The sequence below is a fragment of the Nycticebus coucang genome, chromosome 18 (assembly GCF_027406575.1).
Source record: "Nycticebus coucang isolate mNycCou1 chromosome 18, mNycCou1.pri, whole genome shotgun sequence".
Taxonomy (NCBI): Eukaryota; Metazoa; Chordata; class Mammalia; order Primates; family Lorisidae; genus Nycticebus; species Nycticebus coucang.
The window spans coordinates 55379593-55401199 of NC_069797.1; the positions used below are offsets into that span (position 1 = coordinate 55379593).

At 44.9% G+C, this 21607-nt stretch overlaps 1 protein-coding gene across 6 annotated transcripts in view; it reads left to right on the forward strand.

The window, feature by feature from the left end:
• CDK12 (cyclin dependent kinase 12) overlaps window positions 1-19502 on the forward strand; it is a 101332-nt gene extending 81830 nt beyond the window's left edge. The window contains exons 15-19 of one of the 6 annotated variants that reach the window (XR_008375557.1): window positions 5690-5796; window positions 6284-6423; window positions 10265-10366; window positions 13491-13608; window positions 14434-19502. Coding sequence is in view for 1 of the 6 variants with exons in the window: in XM_053569426.1 (XP_053425401.1) it covers window positions 5690-5796; window positions 6284-6321 (145 nt within the window). In the remaining 5 variants the exon portion in view is untranslated. Of the gene's footprint in view, window positions 1-5689; window positions 5797-6283; window positions 6476-10264; window positions 10367-13490 lie in introns of those variants that run through there. The other 5 variants (XR_008375558.1, XR_008375555.1, XR_008375556.1 and 2 more) reach the window with 5 other exon arrangements.
• Window positions 19503-21607: the final 2105 nt, after the last annotated feature.

A 21607-nucleotide genomic window follows, 5' to 3' on the forward strand; every position in this document is an offset into this window, starting at 1 on the left:
TAATTCAGAAGTAAGGAAGGAATGACATGGATGCATCACATTAAAAAGTTCTTTGTATTTGAATTTTAACTCTCTTGCAAGTGGTTTTATATACTTTATGTCAAAATGGAGACTAGTATTGCTTTCTCCCTCACTTTAGATCCAAATGAGGGTACAGGGCAGAACAAACCAGAATATGTGAATTAGTCACAGAATGTTAGAGCTAATAAAAGAACAGTTAACTTCAGTGCCATCTTTGACCAGTGAAAACACATACCCAGAAAAGGTGGGAAACCTGTGGTGTTGGGAGGAAGAAGGGAGAGAAAAGTACCAACAATATACTATGAAGACATATTTTAATAAAGGTCACATTGTTGGGTACCCACTGTGTCAGGCACTGTGCTAAGTGCTTTGCTTTTATTATCTTTGTGTTTAAGCATATTAAGGCTAAGGGATGGAAAAAATAAAAGGCAAATCCTTTTTATTAGCCTGAGCAATACGTAGGAGATAAAGGGAGTGGTAGACCATTTTTCCTTCTCTAACCACACACTGCTAACCTAGAAAAAGGGAAGAGTCTGTGAGAGTGAGGTTAATCTAAGGGAAGTATTTGCTAAACAGTCGAAAGACACAAAAATAACTTCTCCATTCCCAAAGACCTTCTAAAATGTGATGACTAGAGGCAGGATAGGGAACAAGAGTACTGTTGGCTCTGGGATTGTCGATTTCCATGCTAGAAAATCAAGTCATGACTCGAAAATATAGGATTAATCTTAGAAATTGGGAACAAAATGGGACTTCTTATCTGAAGCTTTAAAAAGAACCTCATTTTTACTGGGAGTACCAACAAATGCATATGCATTTTAAGAGATGCTGTCTATATATTACTTTTAGAAGCTGCATTGAATTACAGTAGCAATGTATAGTATGATGTTTGCTCAAAAGATGTTGTTAATTAAATGAATACCAATGTCATCGTGCAACAGGCATGAATAGGATAGGTTTTTCCATTAAAATGTATATACATTTTGAGGGCAACCCCTATATACTATATATATCAAGGAGATAAACAAATTCCTTTGGTGACCATGCTTGCTTTTTGTTTTGTTATGACTTTGAAGTCATGAAACTGAATTTTGGAAAGACTTAATGTCAAGTTCAGGACATGTGGCAGTCTGAAAATTCTGAAAATTGACAGTGATAATAAGATTGTGTTCCTTGTTTGATATACTATCCCAGGAGTTATATCATGAGAGCTACTTCAGTGGGGAACATTAATATCATTAGCCAAGTCGTGTCCTGAGTACAGGATAACCTCTAAGGGAGAAGATTGGGGGAGCGTTCCACCTTTAGAAAACTTCTGGGCTAGTAGGAGAGTTAAGCCTTATACTTGGTGGGGAGTAGGGGATTTGTATTTGTAAGTCAACATGTTAATGCAAGTTATAAAATAAAACAGTACCCTAATAAGAGGAAACCAAAGAATAGAAAAAGTGGAGTTAATCAGAAATAATTATTTACAAGTAAAGAAAATAAGGGACATGGAACAGAAGAAAGCAGTGGGAGGAGACTCATGGAAGAGGGGTCATGTGTATTTTGTGAAGAGGGCTATGAATTGACTAACGAGAATGGTAGAGAAGGAGGGAATATTAGAAAATGAAGTTGGAGAAGCAAACTTGTTGGCTTGAATGAGGAATTTGATTTAGTAAGCATAACAGAATAGAACATGATGAGAGGAAAATGATGTTGAAGACATTTGTAGCAGTACTAGGTCAAGGAAGCTGAAAAGTTCACTAGAATATTGTTTTTCTTTCCAAGACATGAGGAAGTGAGGGCTTACAAGAAAGCAGGACAAGGAGAATCAGAAGAAAGGAGGTAGTTCCATAGGAATTAACAAGGCTTGATCACAGCTTAGATACGAGGGGAGAAATAAAAGATAACCTCACAATGATGATCCCAAGACATATTTGTTCTGTTTATGGGGATGAAATTAAAACTTGGTAAGAGGGAGCCTCTTTGTCTTTAAGGTGTAGGGAGTGTTTGCTTTATTAGCCAGTTGTGGGATATGTCTGTGTTCAGTATTGCATATTCTAGGAGGAGGCACTGCCCCTGAAGAATAACAGCATGCACTATGTGTCCCGATAGTAACCTGACCCTGCCCTTTTCAGGTTGGAGAACTAGGCAAGAGAGTTCTATTGCTGGGGTTTCCCACAGACTTCAGGAATGCTATCTTCCTCTGGATCTGGGAAAGAAAATACAGTTTTTGCCAGTTTCTTCCCCTTTAATGCTTGGAAAATGGGATGTGACTAGCCTGTGGCAGCATGTGCCTGTGGATGCACAATTCTCTGGCTTGATTCTTGGAAGGCCTTTATCTGTCCCTCCCTGGGGGTCATTTGTATCTCTGATTCCTGCTCCCAGACCCATAAAGTGGGAGCCCCCATTTATTAATTGGGTTGGGACTAGGGAGGGGGTCGGCAGGGGACTCTTTAGTGCAGCAGGCGGGGGTCTTCCCGAATGAGCCCATTAGCCAGCCCCAATGGCAGCTGAAACGGGGCCTCAGCCAAGTCCTCTCTGTTTCAAAAACCCTCCATTGCCTGCAGCAGATCAGAACAAGGCCTGCGGGAGCCCTTAGCTTCTGATTGCAGCTGTGAGGAAGGACAAAACAATTTATAGGAAGCCAAGTAGCTCCTGTCTCACTGACTCTTCCATTCCAACTTTGGGGAAGGGGGAAGTATAAGATGTTGTATCCCCTCCTACCAGGTCTTGTTACAAGTACCTGCAGCCCTAACATAGGGGAGAACAAGACTGTATATATCGACATTAATTAGACATTTATATCAATGCTGTGGATATATTTACACATGTCATTGCTTTTGTCCACACACAGTTGAGTTAGGTTGGCAGCCACTACTTATATGGGACTCCCTAGGGCAAAGCCAAGTGTGTGCTCAGTCTGGGGTGGGGGCATGCTTATCACACTCCTTCCTGCCTCATACCTGCCTTCAGTCTCATATATGCTTTATCAAGATTCAAGGTTAGAGTCCTTAATTTCTTTTTCCTCTTAGGAAAGGAGTTTGGCACTTAAAGGAGGGCCTCCTACTGGAATTCACTTGTCCCTTCAGTTAAGCCTACAAGAGAAAGGCAGCCATCTATAGGTAGCTTCTTTCTGCAGTGGCCCAGAGACAAGGTGTGAAGGACAGGAATGTCTTACTTCCTGATGGAAGGACACTTTTGTCTTCTCCCTTATAGAATCATAGATCAACAGACCTAGAAAAGAGGTCATGTAATCCAGTCTCTCACTTTACAGAGCAGGAAAGTGAGGCTTAAAGAAGGGAAGTGTAGGCGGCGCCTGTGGCTCTATGGGTGGGGCGCCAGCCCCATATACCAAGGGTGGCGGGTTCAAACCCGGGCCCTGCCAAACTGCAACAAAAACGTAGCTGGGCGTTGTGGTAGGCGCCTGTAGTCCCAGCTACTCAGGAGGCGGAGGCAAGAGAATCGCCTAAACCCAGGAGTGGGAGGTTGCTGTGAGCTGTGTGACGCCACGGCACTCTACCGAGGGTGATAAAATAAGACCCTGTCTTTATTAAAAAAAAAAAAAGGAAGGGAAGTGCCTCACCCAATCTCACAGTGAGTTAATGGCAACTTGCCAGGACTAGATCCAAGAGGCCAGAATCTTGACCTATGTGAATATAGCGCTCCCAAATTTAAGATGACCCATTCCTAAGAGCTCTGAGCTTCCTCAGGAAAAGAAGGAAGAGCTGTGAGAGGTTTTTGTTTTGTTTTGTTTTGTTTTGTTCGGGAAACAGGGTCTTGCTCTATTGCCCAGGCTACAGTGCAGTGGCATGACTATAGTTCACTGTAACCTCAAACTGCTAGGCTCAAGCAATCCTCTTGCTTCAGCCTCCTGAGTAGCTAAGACTACAGGCACACACTGCCATGCCTGGCTAATTAAAAAAGCTTTTTGTAGAGGATAGGGTCTCACTATATTTTTCAGGCAGGTCTTGAACTCCTGGCCTCAAGCAATGCTTATGCCTCAGCCTCCCAAAGTGCTAGGGTTACAGGTGTGAGTCACCATGCCTGTCCAGGGCTATGAGATTTTGAGGAGGGAGGGATGGAGATAGAGGGGGAAAGGTAAGATTTAAAAATCATTAGTAGAAAAACTGGGGAATTTTATGCATTTTACCTTAAAGAATAATCTTCCAATGACATGCAAATTGTACAAGTGTAATATTAATTTAGAGCAGTGGTTCTCAACCTCCTTAATGCCGCAATCCTTTAATACAGTCCCTGTGGATCACAACCCACAGGTTGAGAACTGCTGATTTACAGTCAAAGGCTCTTTTGGTTCATTGATATATGGAAGCCATGGCAAAAGATGCTGATGCTCTCAGAGTTACCCCAAAATTCAAATAGCATTTTACCACCATCTCTGAATAGCAGGAAAAGATCCTCAGAGACAATGTGAGGAATTTACCCTAAATCTCAACTCAGGCTCCTTTGCATTTCAATACTGCTATAATATTGAAAAGAAAAATAAAAATGGAAAAAGAAAGCATGTAACATGCTAGAAAACTAAGGTGGGAGAGGGGCCTCTGAGAGACAAGATTATAGAATTCAGAGCAAAATGAGATATTCTTTGAGATTACAGGAAAATTGGGGAAGGGGCCCTTTATTCTCCTCTCCCTTATTATTTTTAGTTTTTAGTTGTTCAGTGTTCTCCTTTGATAAGGGAAAAGGAAGGTGGTGTGTAGTGCTCCACAATGGCTTAAATACCCTAAATAGTGTGCTTAGTTGACAAACATGCATGGCGGGTTCTGTAAGTCATTTTACTCTGGTGCTGAAACTTCCCTTCCTTTTTGAACCTCTCCTGGATGTATCTACAGTTCCTTCCAAAGCTTCTTTTCTCTGGACGTACGGGTCTGGGAACCACTGATGAGCAAAGAAGGGAATGCTGAAGCATTCCTAAGCTGGAAGCAGAACCTTAAAGAGAAGCAGAACTGGGCATCACAGGCAGCTTGGAGTTATGAGTCTAGGACAGAAGGGCTGGGGATCTGCAAAATGATCATTGTTTGCTGATGACAAAGAAATAGATCCCATTGTATATCCTTTACATTTTGTCCATCACATCCTAATTGATAGCCAGGGGGAAGGTGGAGTTGTCTCCATGCAAATTTGCATCTGCCTAGGAAATACATGATAAACCTACTTGCCCAAGTTGTATCAAGTTGCTATCCCGCAAACCTTTCTGTTTTGTAGTTGGGAATTTTTTTTGTTTGTCTTCCTCCTCGGAGCCCTTCCTGAAGAAGCTATTATGAACAAGAGAACTACAATTCCAAGCTGGTGATCTGATCTAAAACTAGATGCCCTCCAAGTCATCTTCTTGCATGAGCCTTATATTAACCATTAACCTTCACTGTCCTTTATAATTCTAGGTCTCGCAGCTTCTATTTCTGTTGAATTTCCCAACTTCTTAAGTATAGGAACTATGGTTTTGCTTTTACCAGCCTAGGAGCTAGTTCCCTGGAGATAAGAATCTTAGAACAGTTATTCATCTGAATCCTTCTGGGGAATTCAGGTTTAAGGGAATTGGAAGAGTCATAACTGTCATCACTACTACCTACCAATGCCATGCTCCCTGAGTGAAAGATCAGAGACACTCTTTAGTTGTCTAGTCCCTTGTCTCATGTCTCATATAGCCTGTCATTTTCTTTTACAGGTGGCAGCAACAGCAGGGATGGCTCCCAAGGAATTCGATGACATCCATCAGTTACCTCACTTTGAGAGCCTGGCAAAGTCAGTCTCTTTCACAGAATCTAAAGCCAGGTAGGGACCTAAGGCCAATCAGAGGCCACTGGCCTGCTTTTATATGGGAGAACTCTACCTCTACCCCACCTCTGGTCTCAGGGAAGTTTCTTATTCCCGAAGATCTCCAAAGTACTTTCCTCACCTTTTTTTGTTTTGTTTTGTTTTTCCTTAGCTTTTTATTTTACCCTATTCTGGTATTCTACCTTCTGGTTAATAAGCTCTCCCTTCCAACTGGAATGGGTAACCCTCTTTTTCGTCACTAGCAGTCATTTCATTTCTGTTCTTTCTTCTTGGTCAGTTTTGCTAACGGATATTTCTCTATTGTGGGCTACTGATGTCAGTTACTGGGTTACTCTGAGCTTTCGTCTCAAAGACAGCTGGCCCACCACCCAATTCATCACACAGCCCTGCTATCTTCTTTCCCAAGAAGGTATTTTCTGAGTCAAAATAGGACAATGCTGTCTATTTTCACTACTTCTAATCAGCTGCTCCACCTCCTTTCCAGTTTCAATGGGAGATTTCACCTGTCCCAACATTGTGTGAGACACCAGAAGTAAAGGCCTGCAAGCCTTTTCCTCCATCCCTAATGCCCAGACAGGGCAGGTCACCAGCCTCCAGCGCCCACCCAACCCTTCTCGTCTGCCGGTAGGTATGCTGCTCCCCTACCCATCAACCCCCACAGTTGTGGGATTCTCTCTGGGAGTAAATATTGTTATTAAATATCTCCAAGGTGAAGGCCTTGATGATTCAGCTCTCTGTCTTTCTTACTTCCAGCTCTTATCTTTAGAGAGCCTCTCCTGGTCTCAGAATTCCATCTCTTTGTCTGTAGTTCAGGATAATTTTTTCCCACTTAGATAGTACAGGATAGGACCGGTAAACAATATTTGATATGGGAAAAAAAGAATTTAATGACAGGCAGCCTTTCTTTGGGGGGGCTAGAAGTCTGAAGCCCCAGATGTACATTCTTCCCAGTGGCCTGGAATCCTAAAAGAGTACCTGGATCTTTTTTTTTTTTTTTTTGAGACAGAGTCTCACTATGTCGTCCTCAGTAGGGTGTTGTGGCGTCACAGTTCACAGCAACCTCAAACTCTTGGGCTTAAGCGATTCTCTTGCCTTAAGAGCCTCTCAAGTAGCTGGGACTATAGGTATCTGCCACAATGCCCGCCTATTTTTTTGTTGCAGTTGTCATTGTTTAACAGGCCCTAGCCAGGCTTGAACCCACCAGCCCTGGTGCATACATGGGGCTGATGCCCTAACCACTGAGCTACATGTGCCAAGCCATTGAGGGAAAAGTATGTTATCTAGTATCCATTCTTCAGGACTAGGATCTTAGGCTCTAAAACTATGTCTGCCCAACTCATTTCCAGCTCCTCTCAGGGAGTGGAGAATGGATGACAATGGCAGTAGGGCAGAATAAACCAATAGTTTTCACCGTCTTGAGCTCAGGTGTCAACTCTCCTCTGAGGCCTATGGAGAGTTGGGGGTATAGTGGGGGGGGGTAAGGTAGAGCATCTCCTTGCCTCCTGTGCATTGGAAGTGACATCAGCTTATCCTCTTGACCAGAGACCTCCTCTCTCTCCCCTGCAATCCCAACAGCACAAACAGCAGGCCCAAGTAAGTGTCAACCTCTAGATAAGGTGCTCCCTCTCCTGGCAGGCATATGCACTGTTTGAGGTGAAGAAGGACGGGGGAAGGCATGGATAGAGGGAGAGGGCAGGTTTAGAAAGCAAGAAATGTCCCTGTAAGTAGTCAAACAGTAAGTATATGTGGTCTGCCTTGATGGCCTAGAGAGTACCAACATTCACAACTCAGCCACCTGTCAGCCAGGTTTCTAGATCCCACCCACAAAGCAGCTCTGCTAGTTGGGCAGCTGCAGTCTTGGTTTCTGCCACACGAGGGCGCTGTTGACCAATTAAAACTCATGCCCTTGAGCAGACTGAAAGCAAGTGGAGGGCACCCTTTCCCTGAGACAAAAGTTCAGAAACACCCGCAGAGACCTGGGACCCCAAAAGCCAAAAGAATGATAGGTACCACTTGTTCTTATTTTAGAATAGCCTGTGACCCTAAACACTATGTCCTAGTAGCCTATCTCAATCCCAGCTGAACTTGGAAAGCCACTAGTTTCCAGGCACTGACTACCTTGTACAGGTGCTTCTCTCCCTCAGGGTATAGCAGGCTCTAGCTGTCCACCCCACTGGCCCCCTGCCTCCACAAGTCACTTTATGACCCAGAGGGTGGGGTGTCTGAGGTTTTTAGGAGAGGAAATCTTGTATAATTGTTCTAAGAAAAGTATCTCTTTTAGTGGTAAAGTGTGCAGTGGGTGGCTAAAGCCTGGGAGAGTGTTTCACCTTGTCATGTCCCTCAGCACAAACCTGCAGAATACAAGATGGTCTAGAGATGTCTGCAGCCTGAGTGGCTGGATACACCTCAGGACACTTCAGGGCTTGGAGCTAAAAATGGTGTCAGAAAGCAGGAAGGGAAGGTGGGCTGCTTTGACTCATGCGCCTCCTACCCACTGTATCCCATGTGATAGCTCTGCTAGGGATGCAAAATGGCCAGACCCCATAATTGACCCTCAGTTTCCATGAAGCCCTTCCAGGCTGAATAGACTAAGGGAGATGACAGAGGTCCTCCTCCTCCTTCTTACCCCCATGCCTGAGGGCCCCTCCCCAGGAGGACAGCTTGATTAAACAGTCGGTGCTGCTGGAATTACTGCACAGCTGGCGCTCCCCCCAGCACCCCAAGCAGAGCAGCAGTGCAGATTAAAATCTCCAATTAGCGTTAAAGTGAAGTGAGGAGTGCTGAGGCTGCCAAGGAGGCCAGGCGGGGGCCCTGAGTTGGCAAACCCCTCACTCCTGCCTAGATTCTGAGTGCTACCGTGAGTCACCCCTACTTTCCTAACTGCTCTTCAAAGAGCTCACAGTATCCATTAGTTTTGTGTTGCTTTGGGCCAAAGGGCTTTCAGGGGGCATATGTCTTCCTTAGCAAAATGCTGGCAATACCATAGCATGGAGGAGAATGAGAGTGGTCAGTGCTCATCAAGGGAGATGCCCTACTCACAGTCTGCCAGGCAGCCAGGCAAAGGTGACTTCATACTACTGCTCCTGTTTTTTGCCTAAAAAAAGGGCAACCAGGACAGGTCCACCAGGTCCTCTTACCTATAAGGTGCTAGGGGACATGGTGCTCACATGAACATCTGTCTTTACATATTTTATCCTATCTGACCCTATCTGCTTTCACCCTAATTATGGCTCCTTCCATCCTTCTTTCAACTTTCCTTTGGGCAGAAATGGGCACAGCCAGGTTTGGGAGCATTGCCATGCCCTGCCACCTGGGTCCTAGCTGGCTCCTCATTATTTCTTCCCAGTTTGGGAAAGAGCAAAGATATGCCAAGAATGGAGACCTCAGACTCTCCCAGCCCCTGAATATCACACACCCTCCCTCCTAAGGCCCCTCTACCATTTACACTTCCGCCCTTCATTCACCAAGTGCAGAAGGAGGGCAGCACAGCTAGCCACACCCTCTAACTGCCCTGTGCCCCTTTAAGAGAAATGACAGCAGGTACCCAGCTGACTGAACTTACTCACACCTCCAGAAATTAGACACCAGGGCATGGTGCCACCCTCCTAGGCTGGCACATGCTACCCTGGCAGAGATTCAAATTGCCCCCCAATCATATCCCATCCCTATGTCTTCCTCTACTCTCTCCCTCGTGCTTCCTCTCTATTTTTTTTCTCAGCTCAAAGCACAGCTGAGCCTTAAAAGGGAGATGGGGGGTGGAGAGACCAAGCTGGGGCTGGGGGTGTGTGTGGAGCTTCAATAGCACGTTTTCACCTGCCATTTAATTGGATGTATTTTTAATTAATGGGACCTCAGGGACCAACATGAGACAATCTGATATCTGAATAGGGACAGGGGAGGGATTGGGTAAGGGAGGAGGATTGGGCCATTGGGTGCGGTTACCAGGAACCTGGGCCCATCAATCACTGGCCACTTTGCGTTCTGGCATAGAAAACAGTGAGGTGGAGGAGGGGAGGCACTGGGGAAAGGTGCCAGGATTTCCCCCCAACTGCCAGGACCTCCAAAAGGGTTGTAATTGTACTGGTTGACTCAGGTCTGGAGCCCAAAATTGCAGCCAGAATATTAGGTGAGGCTATTTTCTTGCTCCTGGGGTTTTATCTGGTTGGGCTTGTTGCAGGGAGTGCTAAAAATTATGAAAGGAAGATGGGGACAGAACTATAAAGTCCTTGAAGAGAGAGGACAAGAGCTAGGGTCTGTAGAACCAGAAACTGTAGAGGGGGAGGGGAGAAGGACAGGGCTCAGAAATAATTTCTGTACATTTTGACATAAAATAAATGCCGTGGAGATTACATGCAAAATGGCATGCAAAGGAGACTTGATGCCTTTTGGGGTATGAATCATAGAACCTTACCGTTGCAAGGCAGAGAACTTGGAGCTCATTTTGCCTGACCCCTTCATTTTACAGATGAAACTAAGACCCAGAGAGGGAAAATCAATTGAATGCTATCCTGGAATTGCTTTGTGTTCCTGGATTTGCAGAATTCCTGGGAACACAGGGAAAGGAAAGGTAGGTATGCGGGGTCGAAGGGAGGAAAGTCAGGGGAATAGGGTATGTAGGGTATTATTCTCCATTACTTGAACTTTCCACATCTCTGTCACCTGAGTCTTGGAAGCAATTTAGGGGACTCATAGGCAGGTGCAGCTTCTATGGAGCATTATCGATGGGGGTTGGGGTCGGGGTCGGGGTCAGGGCAGGGGACATTTCTTTCATATAGCCTTTTCTAGAGGTTGTTTCAATCATTCCCATGCTTCTAAGCACACAAATCCCATACAGCTCCTCACCCCTGTGGAATTTTAGCATGTCTTATAAGATCTACAGGGAAAGAAATGTATCAATTACCCCAACTCTGTAACCAAGAAATAAATCCCCCAATTAAAAAAAACTAAGGCCAAGCGTGGTGGCTCATGCCTGTAATCCTAACATTCTGGGAGGCCGAGGCAGGTGGAATGCTTGAGCTCATTAGTTCAAGACCAGCCTAAACAAAAGCAAGACCCTGTCTCTACTAAAATAGAAAAACTGAAGCAAGAGGATCACTTAAGACCAAGAGTTGGAGGTTGCTGTGAGCTGTGATGCTACGGCACTCTACCCAGGTTGACAGCTTGAGACTGTGTCTCAAAAAAAAAACAAAAAACTAAATATTGAGCTTTTAAAAATATGCTAAAGTCCTGTAAGTGTCCCTGACGTGTTATAAGTCACTGAAGAAACTTATGTCAAAAAACATTGTGAGGGGTGGTGCCTGTGGCTCAGTGAGTAGGGCGCCAGTCCCATACACTGGAGGTGGCGGGTTCAAACCCAGCCCTGGCCAAAAACTGCAAAAAATAAAATAAAATTAAATTAAATTAAAATTAATTAAAAAAAAACATAAACACATTTAAAAAAAAACATTGTGAGGAGTGGTTTTTATACCTCTTATCTCATGTCTAAGCCTAGAACACAGGTTTTGTAATATATCTTTTTTTTTTTTTTTTTTGTGGTTTTTGGCCGAGGCTGGGTTTGAACCCACCACCTCCAGCATATGGGACTGGCGCCCTATCCTTTTGAGCCACAGGTGCCGCCCTGTAATATATCTTATATATACTTTTTTTTTCTTTTTGAGCCAGAGTCTCACTTTGTTGTCCCCCTGGGTAGAGTGCTATGGTGTCCTATCTCACAGCAACCCCAGACTCTTGGGCTCAAGAGATCTTCTTGTCTTGGCCTCTCAAGTAGCCAGGCCTATAGGGGGCCCATCATAATGCCTGGCTAGTTTTTCCTTTTTTTTTTTCTTTTTGAGACAGAGTAGCAAGCTGTTTCTCTGGGTAGAGTGCTGTGGTGTCATAGCTCACAGCAACCTCAAACTCTTGGGCTTAAGCGATTCTCTTACTTCAGCCTCCCAAGTAGCTGGGACTATAGGCGCCCGCCACAACGCCCAGCTACTTTTGTTGTTGTAGTTGTCATTGTTGTTTGGCAGGTCCAGGCCAGGTTCAAACCTGCCAGCCCCAGTGTATGTGGGCGGTGCCCTAGTGGCTGAGCTACAGGTGCTGAGCCAGTTTTTACATTTTTAGTAGAGATGGTCTCAGTCTTGCTCAGGCTGGTCTTGAAATCCTGAGCTTAAGGGATCCACCATTCTTGGCCTTCCAGAGTGCTAGGATTATAGGTGTGAGCTACTGTGCTTGGCCTATATTTTATATCTTTAGTATTTTTTATATTTATATATCAACACATAGAGAAATATTTTGTAATAAATATTTTGTAAATAAAGGTACATTTAGCTATAACTTCCCATTTTCCGTATGTATGGTGACCTTTGGGATATCCTGTAAGAGAATTCAAATTCAATGCCCTGAAGGCTGAATTAGAAGTGCCCATGGATTCATGTGGTGCCATGGCCCTAGAGCTCTTTTGGCTCTTGTGGTGATGTACACTGGAGAGGAGGACAGGTTTCTGCTGCCCCCATCCCACTCCCTTGCTTTTTCCACTGTTCACATGTTAGAGTTAAGGAGGAAAGGAATAAAAGAGAAAGGGGTCTTTCGGGCGGTGCCTGTGGCTCAATGAGTAGGGCACCAGCCACATATACCGAGGGTGGCAGGTTCGAACCTAGCCCCAGCCAAACTGCAACAAAAAGTAGCCGGGCGTTGTGGCAGGCGCCTATAGTCCCATCTATTCAAGAGGCTGAGGCAAGAGAATCGCCTAAGTCCAGGAGTTGGAGGTTACCGTGAGCCGTGATGGTACAGCACTCTACTGAGGGCAATAAAAGTGAGACTCTGTCTCTAAAAAAAAAAAGAGAGAGAGAAAGGGGTCTTTCCTACCAGGTTGCCAAAGGTGATTTGTTAGCATCCTCCTCCTTCCTCAGAAAATTCAACTTTCATTTTTTCTGTGCTTTATGAGGCTAAGTCGGGATAGGGGCAAGGATAGGCACAAAGCTTGGAAAGCAGTGCCCCAAATTTGTTACACTCTAAAATACTCTTCCCTCACCCAGAATTCCTTTCTCCTCTGTACCCTATTTTATATCCCTAAGCCCCTGGGAAGAGCAGGATTTGCCTCTCTTAAGTGCTCCCAGTCTCCCCCTGCTCTGCCTTTAGACCTTCAGGGTCATCACCTTGCTTGATGCTCTACCTTCTGTACTGCAGGCAGAATTAGAAGGGCCCTCTCAAATTCCCCCAAGACAGTCTGGAAAGAATCCATCTGGGAAAAAAAAAAGATCCATTTAGGATCCCTGCCTGCTTCAAGGGCTCCCCAGGTATTGGCAGGGGAGGAAAGCTGTGCCAGGAATAAGGAAGGAAAGTAAGATCCTCTTTTCAGGAGAGCGCAGAAAAAAACCTGAAAGTGGGGAGAAGGCAGAGGGTGAAGTTTGGAAACTGAGACCTGTAGTCCCATCTGTGGGGCTGGTTGTCTAATGTTGGGAGAACATTGTTAGTGAGTATTGTTTGGGGGACTTATCAGGTGGCTGCTGTTTACAGAGCTACTGTTCCTACTCTGGATCACAAAACAGTGAAGGAGAGAGCATACAGCAAAGGAGAAGGGATGGACACCCTTTGTCCCTCCCTATTCCAACATACTGGAGGCACATTAGAGGTGTTAAAAAGCCATTAAAACATTCAATCTAGATTCTAGGCATTATTCTTTTTTATCTTTCTTTTTCTTTTTGAGACAGGGTCTTACCATGTTGCCTGGGATAGAGTGCCGTGGCTTCGTCATATCTCACAGCAACCTCAAACTCCTATGCTCAAGTAATCCTCCTGCCTTAGCCTCTCATGTAGCTGGAACTACAGGTGTGCACCACCACGTCCAGCTAATTTTTTGCTATTTTTTGTAGAGATAGGGTCTCACTTATGCTCAGACTGGTCTCAAACTCCTGGCTTTAAGTAATCATGCTGCTTTGGCTTCCTAAAGTGCTAGGATTATAGGTGTGAACCGCCTACCTGGCCTCTAGGTGTTTTTCTAAGGAATAGAACAGGGCCTCCTCCTCCCCAATCCTATCAGGCCTGCCTCCCACTTTCAGGTTGAAAGATCTTTAGCCTGGAGTCAGAGCCTATAGTCCAGAAGAAACTGAGCCTTTAAGGGTAAGAGGGGTAGACTTGAAATGAGTGGAAGGTCTGAGATAGCAGTACCCAGACTCTAGAGAAAAGAAATTAGGCTCACTATTGGCCTAGGTTTTAGCTTTCTTCCTTTCCCCTCAGTTTTTCCCACTCACTGGGGAGAGATCTGGATGTCTGAACCTCTCACCTTGACACCTTGAAGTTTGTTAGGTAGGTCCCTTCTCTGTAGCTGCCAAAGCTCTGGCGAAGGAGAGAAAAGGCAGAGAAAGGGGTAGACAGATATGGCAGTGACATGGTGTCCATAACCACCCAAGGAGAGAGGCCAAGGAGAAGAAACTGACCAGCAAGCAAGCCAAGAGAAGATGCCTACTCCTGAAACAGCATCCTTACCCCATCCTCTTCTGCTCCCCGTCTCACATGTTGACAAGGCTGTGTGACCAAGTGTGCCAGCTTTCCTGGCTGTGATCCTGCTCTGCTGTGCAAGCAGCCCAGAACAGAGCACCTCCTGGGGTCTCTCATACTCCTTTGCTCACTTTTCTTAATGTATCTGTGTTGCAGATTCCTAGAAATGAAGAAAGGGGCTATGGCCCTGAAGTAGGAAGATGATGGTCTCTGGAGCCCGTTGGGTACCTAGCTCCTGGAGAATGAAGGGAGGTATAAGGCTGCTGGCAGCTCAGCCAAGCTCAAGGTTCTGGTGACTCACAGCAATGGGGATGGCTCCCCTGCCTGCTTCAAGGGCTCCCTAGGTATTGGCAGGGGAGGAAAGCTGTGCCAGGAATAAGGAAGGAAACAATGGAAAGGAATGGGGTCCAGGCCTGTTAGAGCTCTCTTTTGCCCCATTTTTTCCTCTTCTGTGGACAAAGGTCTCACATCTGGACTATGGAAACAAGGGGACACTGGGCATTCCTGGTGAGGAAAGGATTGGAGAGGCCAGTTATTCTTGTCCTGCTCTATCCATTGTCTGGACAATCACACGTGTTGGGGCAGCTCAGTTCCTCCTGGCACCTTCCAGAGGAGGGGCTTTCTTGGAAGATACAACTACTCCTCCTTGCCCTCCCTTGCCTACTCAGACTCTGGGTACCCAGTGAACACCACAGTTTTAGAAATAAGAAAAACAAGCACTGTTACAAAACTAAAACCTGGTCTTAGTACTTTCCTCCCTAGAAACAGATACCCGATACATGAGAGGAACAGGTAGGGACTCCTGGGTTGGCTGATCCAAGGTGTTGGTACTGACTAGGAGGTAGGTGCAGAACCATAGATTTTCAAAAGTGCTGATTCCCTCCTTCCTTAAATGTCATGTGGGCAATGTACATCTTCTTCATTCTTTCTGAATTGAGGATAATAGGATACTGTGTGTTTGAGATCACAACAGGAGAAAGGCCAGAAGGTTGACCAGGAGAACGATTCATGACTGTGACCACGGTCCCAGGGGCCTGTGACTAGAAATGACAAAGAGAAATAGGGATATTGATGCTAGTGTATCCAGACACATAATATAATAAACACTCCTACCTTTAACTTCAGAGAAGGATGGGCTGAGTTCTGTGGCAGAGCCTGAGTTATTATTCACCTATTTTTTTTTTCCTTGAGACAGAGCCTCACTTTGTCGCCTTTGGTAGAGTGTCTGTCATCTGTTCCCTAGACTCTTCTTACTCTCCTCTCCTCCCAGCTCCCACCTGAGAGCCACCTTTAATTGAACTCTTTCCGGTGAATCTCACAGCAACCTCAAACTCTTGGGCTCAAGTGATTCTCTTGCCTCAGCCTCCCAAATAATAATAGCGCCTGACTATTTTATTGTATTTATTTCTTTTTTGAGATGAGGTCTCACTCTGGCTCAGGCTGGTCATAAACCCGTGAGCTCAGGTAATTCACCTGCCTCAGCCTTCCAAGTTCTAGGATTATAGGCATGAGCCACTGCAACCGGCCATTATTCATCTATTTCTGTCCCTTTCATTTCTGGTAGCTCTGCTTGACTATCAGGGTGAGAGGCCCTCTGCCCAGCTGCTCCTGGTGATCCAGAGATAATTTTGGTTGGAGAAAGGGACAGACCAGCTGCTCTTCATGCAGGGAGATGAGAGCAGCACCACTCTCCCAGCTCTCCCTGGAAGCATCAGAAGCTCAGGGTCTCCTGCTGAAACTCCCCATATAAAGCTCAGTCCTGAACTAAACCAACATATCAACTGGCCCTGGGTATAAAAGTAGTACTGTGAGGGAACCTTGGGTACACCAGGTGGAAAGTAGGCAGTTATGGGGCGAGTTCAGTTTCCGGAGAAATGCAAGAATCACTCTAAGATACCACAGGCTCCCTAATCCTCTTTTATCTCCATCTTTCTCTGCTTGCCTTTTCTTTCACCTCCTTTTAGCTACTTTATCTTCTGACTACTTTATCCCCTCCAGTCTGAGAGGATATGGTAGTTGTCTATACTCTTTTTCACTCGCCTCCTCTCCTCCCAGCTCTCACCTGAGAGCTACCCCTACTTGAACTCTTTCCAGTAATCACCAGGATCCCTAGCCTCTGCTGCCCCATGACCCTGAAAATTCCACTGGAGTGGAGAGGACTCATCAGTCTTCATCCTTCCCCACATATATACTCAGGCCAAGACTGATGTGTCTGCTGCCATAAGTAAAGGGCCATACCCTGAAGCAGAGGGCAGCCCTAGGGGTGCCGTGGGGTCCTGGCACTAAATGCGTGTATGCCCGTGCATTGGGCACACTGGTTTATTAGTGTTATTTCAGCATTGTGATGCAGAGAGAGTAAGTGTAACAGCTGCTCCTTGCTTGCAGTGTTTATTGTTACCTAGAGACAACCTCCTGGCTTTTTCCCAGCTCCCCCCCCAGCCTAACCCCCTCCCTGCCAACAATCCTGCTCTCCCCACACTGATGGGAAATTTATAGCTTGCCCATACCATGCTTTTAACCCTCTCTTGTCCATAGGGTAGATGGGCCGAGGAAAGCCCAAATGAGCAATGGGCGTGCTTGGACCTGACAGGACAGAATAATGTGTGGAGGAAGGAGAGAGAAGTGACATCCTTCCCCCTTCATTGAATGTGTCCAATATTAAGCCCCAGTTGCCCTCTTGTCTCTTATGTAGGGAGAAAAGAAGAAGTACCTTTGGACTTAGCTTTGAGATTCTGGAAGAGCTCCTTTAGACCTAGCCTTGGGATCCTGGCATCCTCTTTACAAAATTATTCTCTTCCTAGGTATTTCTAAGTCTTGGATTGGGTTGCCTTGGCCTGAGCAAATATAGCGAGGTAATATGGATATGGAGGGGTAAATACAGGATGGCAGAATCTCTAGCCCACTTCTTTATGTCTGAGACAGAGGTAGCTATAGAGATGTCATATTGAGACAAAAAAGCAGCTCTAGCTTGAAAGATGCTGGCCAGACCTCCACAGCTGGGTAGATGTCAAACATGAAGCCTGCCGCTGAGCCTGGTGGAAAACTATCCACCTTAACTTAGAGCCTGGCACGAAGGTCGTAAGAGACTCCCAGGACGTTCTCCAAGCTGGTCTTTTTGGTCCGATTAGGCTACTCCTTTCTGCATGTCCTTCCTGGCTCACTTTCTCCTGCATATCTTTTGGGTTGATACCTTGGGACAGATCGAAGAGACTGAAGAAACTGGGGTATCCTAATAATGGCTTCAAGAAAGCTGAGGAAAGAGAAGCCCCCTCTGTGCCTTGACCAAAGACCTTTCATGGAGAGGCACCATATCATCTACTCACCATCTTCATTAGAAACAGAAGAGATCAGGTTTTAGCAGCATGTGGGAAAACTTACAGGATGAAAAACTTTAGAATGAGTCTGCTACTCTTTAGAGCAGTGGTTCTCAACCTGTGGGTCGTGACCCACAGGAACTGTAGTAAAGGGTCGTGGCATTAGGAAGGTTGAGAACCACTGCTTTAGAGACTTTTCTTCTGCCTACAGTGGGTTTAAGTCTGTGTCTACCCAAGGAGTATTGGAAGAACAGGGTTACTTTTCCAGGCCTCCTCCAGACAGCCTCAGCACACTTTCCGCATAGTGCACCTCTCCTCAGTCCTTCTAAATATAGTATGTGTGGTGGTCAGATTAAAAGTTTCAAAGGCAGGCAGCTCTGGGTTTCATTGCCAATGTTGCCACTTACCAGTTATACTACCTTGGTAAGTCACTTAATCTCTTTGAGTCCTAGTTTCCTTGTCTGTGAAATGCAGACAAACAACTACTACTTAAGGCTATGAGAATTTCGTGAAATAATGTGTGTAAAGCACCTAGGATAGTGCTTGATAGATGCTCAGTCAACAGTGGTTGATGCAGTAGGGCACTGCTACTTTTATGAAGTCATATGATTCCCCTAAGGTTATAGGCTAACTGTGTGTAAGTACAGATGCTGTCCATCACATAGAATGTCCATAGTTTACTATGTGATGTGGAGTGTAGGTGGCAGTCCCCTGGAAAGGAAGTAGCTCCAGTCACTTGATTCAGACTCCCCAAGAAATCAGTGCCCCCCATTCTCATGCCTCTCAAGCCAGGAGCACATTAGCCACTGTTCTGCATAGAAATACAACTTCATCCAGGATGGAGCTGGGAAAGATAGTCTTTTAGATAACAACAACTGGTGCCAGCCACATACACCAAGGCTGACGGGTTCAAATCCGGCCCAGACCAACTAAACAATGACAACTGCAACCAAAAAAAAATAGCCAGGTGTTGTGGCGGGCACCTGTAATCCCAGCTACTTGGGAGGCTGAGGCAAGAGAATCGCTTAAGCCCAAGAGTTTGAGGTTGCTGTGAGCTGTGATGCCACAGCACTCTACCGAGGGCAACATAATAAGACTCTGTCTCAAAAAAAAAATAAAAGGCGGTGCCTGTGGCTCAGTGAGTAGGGCGCCGGCCCCATATGCCGGGGGTGGCGGGTTCAAACCCAGCCCCCGCCAAACTGCAACAAAAAGAATAGCCGGGTGTTGTGGCGGGCGCCTGTAGTCCCAGCTGCTTGGGAGGCTGAGGCAAGAGAATTGCGTAAGCACAAGAGTTAGAGGTTGCTGTGAGCCGTGTGAAGTCATGGCACTCTACCCGAGGGCGGGACAGTGAGACTCTGTCTCTACAAAAAAAAAAAAAGAAGAAGAAAATAGATAACAACAACTAGCATTTGCCAACCACTTTATAGTTCGTCAAATATATGTAGCTGCATTAGCTCTTTTGATGGCTGGCACAACCCAATGAACAAAAGATAACCAGGCACAGTGGCTCGTGCTTATAATCTCAGTACTTTGAGAGGCTGAGGATTGCCAGGAGTTTGAGACCAGCCTGGGCAACATAGTGAGAACTCGTCTTTACAAAAAAATAAGAAAAATTAGCCTGGCATGGTGTTGCACACCTGTAGTCCAGCTACTCAGGAGGCCACTTGAGCCCAAGAGTTCAAAGCTGCAGTGAGCTCTGATTGTGTCACTGTACTCCAACCTGGGCGACATGGTGAGACACCCCCCCCATCCTTAAAAAAACAAAGCAAAGGGCAGCGCCTGTGGCTCCAAGGGGTAGAGCACTGGCCCCATATATGCCGGAGGTGGCGGGTTCAAACCCAGCCCCGGCCAAAAACTGCAAAAAAAAAAAAAAAAAACCAAAGCAAAATGTCCCAGAGAACTATTGCCTATTATGAGTGAGGCATTATATTGGGTATATATATATATATATATATATATTTTTTTTTTTTTTTTTTTTTAGATAGAGTCTCAAGCTATTGCCCTAGGTAAAGTGCTGTGGTGTCACAGCTCACAGCAACCTCAAACTCCTGGGCACAAGTGATTCTCCTGGCTCAGCCTCCCAAGTAGCTGGGACTACAGGCACCTACCATAATGCCTGGCTATTTTTTTTTTTTTTCAGTTGTTTTAGCTAGCCTGGGCCTGGTTTGAACCCGCCAGCCTCAGTGTATGTGGCCAGTGCCCTACCCACTGAGCTATGGCCGCTGCCTATATTAGGTATATATTTTTAAGTATGTTTGAAGTCTTGGGCTCATGCCTGTAATCCTAGCACTCTGGGAGGCAAAAAGTAGGAGGATCCCTTGAGCTCAAGAGTTTATGACCAGCCTGAGAAAGAGTGAGACCTCGTCTCTACTAAAGTAGAAAATATTAGCTAGGCATTATGGCAGCCACCTGTAGTCCCAGCTTGAACCGCAGAAGGTTGAGGTTGCTGTGAGCTAGGCTGACACCATAGCACTCTAGTATGGACAACAGAGTAAGATTCTATCTCAAAAAATAATAATAATAAAACAAAATAAATAAAGTCTATAATAGAGTGCCACATATTTTATCACCTAAATTTGTGCTAATTTATAAGTCCCATCCCTATTTTTAATCATTTGTCTTTACTGTTATAAATAGTACCACAATGACTATCCAAACACATAAAACTTTATGCATTTTTCTTTTTTTTTTTTTTTTTTTTGTGGTTTTTGGCCGGGGCTGGGTTTGAACCTGCCACCTCCGGCATATGGGACCGGTGCCCTACTCCTTGAGCCACAGGCGCCGCCCAACTTTATGCATTTTTCATTGGTTAATTCCAAGAAGTAGAATTACTGGTCAACAGATACAAAAACCCACCCTCCATGGTTATGCTCATTTTATTGATGTGTACCCTAATAAGAATATTTATTAATATTTCCTTTTGGAATTTAACAATAAAAGCATAAGGGTGGACCCTTCTTCCTTCTGTACCCATCAGAGACATTAATAATCTATCATAGCTTTAAAAAAATGATCATTATAGATTATCATGCAACTGTAAGAAATAATTCAGCGACCCCTTTCTACATGTATGTTTTTCCCACTTTCACCTAATGATAACATTTTTCAAAACTATAGTAATCACAACTAGGACATTGACATTTATAGAATTCATCATTCTTGTCCAGATTTATCTAGTTTTACTTGTTCTCATTTATGTATGTATGTGTGTATATTAATTGCTATGCTATTTTATTACTGTGTAATTTGATATATTTATCACTGTAGTCAAGAGGCTACTCAACAGTTCTAATACCACAAGTAATTTTCATATTACCCTTTACAATCACACCTTACTCCCTCTCAACCTCCTTCATCTCCATCTTAATCCTTGCCACCACTAATCTGTCCTCCTTTCTAAAATTTTTTCATTTCAGAGATGGAATTATACATATGTAACTTCTTAGAATTGTCTTTTTTCATGCAGCATAATTCCCTGGAGATCCATCCAAGTCTTTGTGTGTATCAATAGGTCATTCTTTTTATGTACTCTTTGGTATGGATATACCACAGTTTGTTTAGCCAGTCACCTACTGGAGGACATCTGAGCTGATTCCAGTTTTTGGCTGTTAGAAATAAAGCTGGTATGAACGTTCATGTACAGATTTTTGTGTGAACATAAACTTTTTTTTTAACATTACCAAGTTGCCCATCAGCAAGGTCCTCTCACTTTGTACTCATTAGCAATGAATGAAATAACTCATTTCACTTGGTTTGCTGAGTGTTTTATTTTATTTTTAATCTTTTTTTTTTTTTTAGAGACAGGTTCTCTGTTATCCAGGTTGGAGTACAGCAGTGCAATCATAGCTCACTGGGACCTTGAACTCCTGGGCTCAAGCAATCCTCATGCCTCAGCCACCCAAATGGATAGGACGACAAGCACGTGCCACCATGCCCCTCTTGTTTTTTCTGTTTTTTTGTAGAGATGAGGTCTTATTCTGTTGACCACACTGGTCTTGAACTCCTCACCTCAAGTG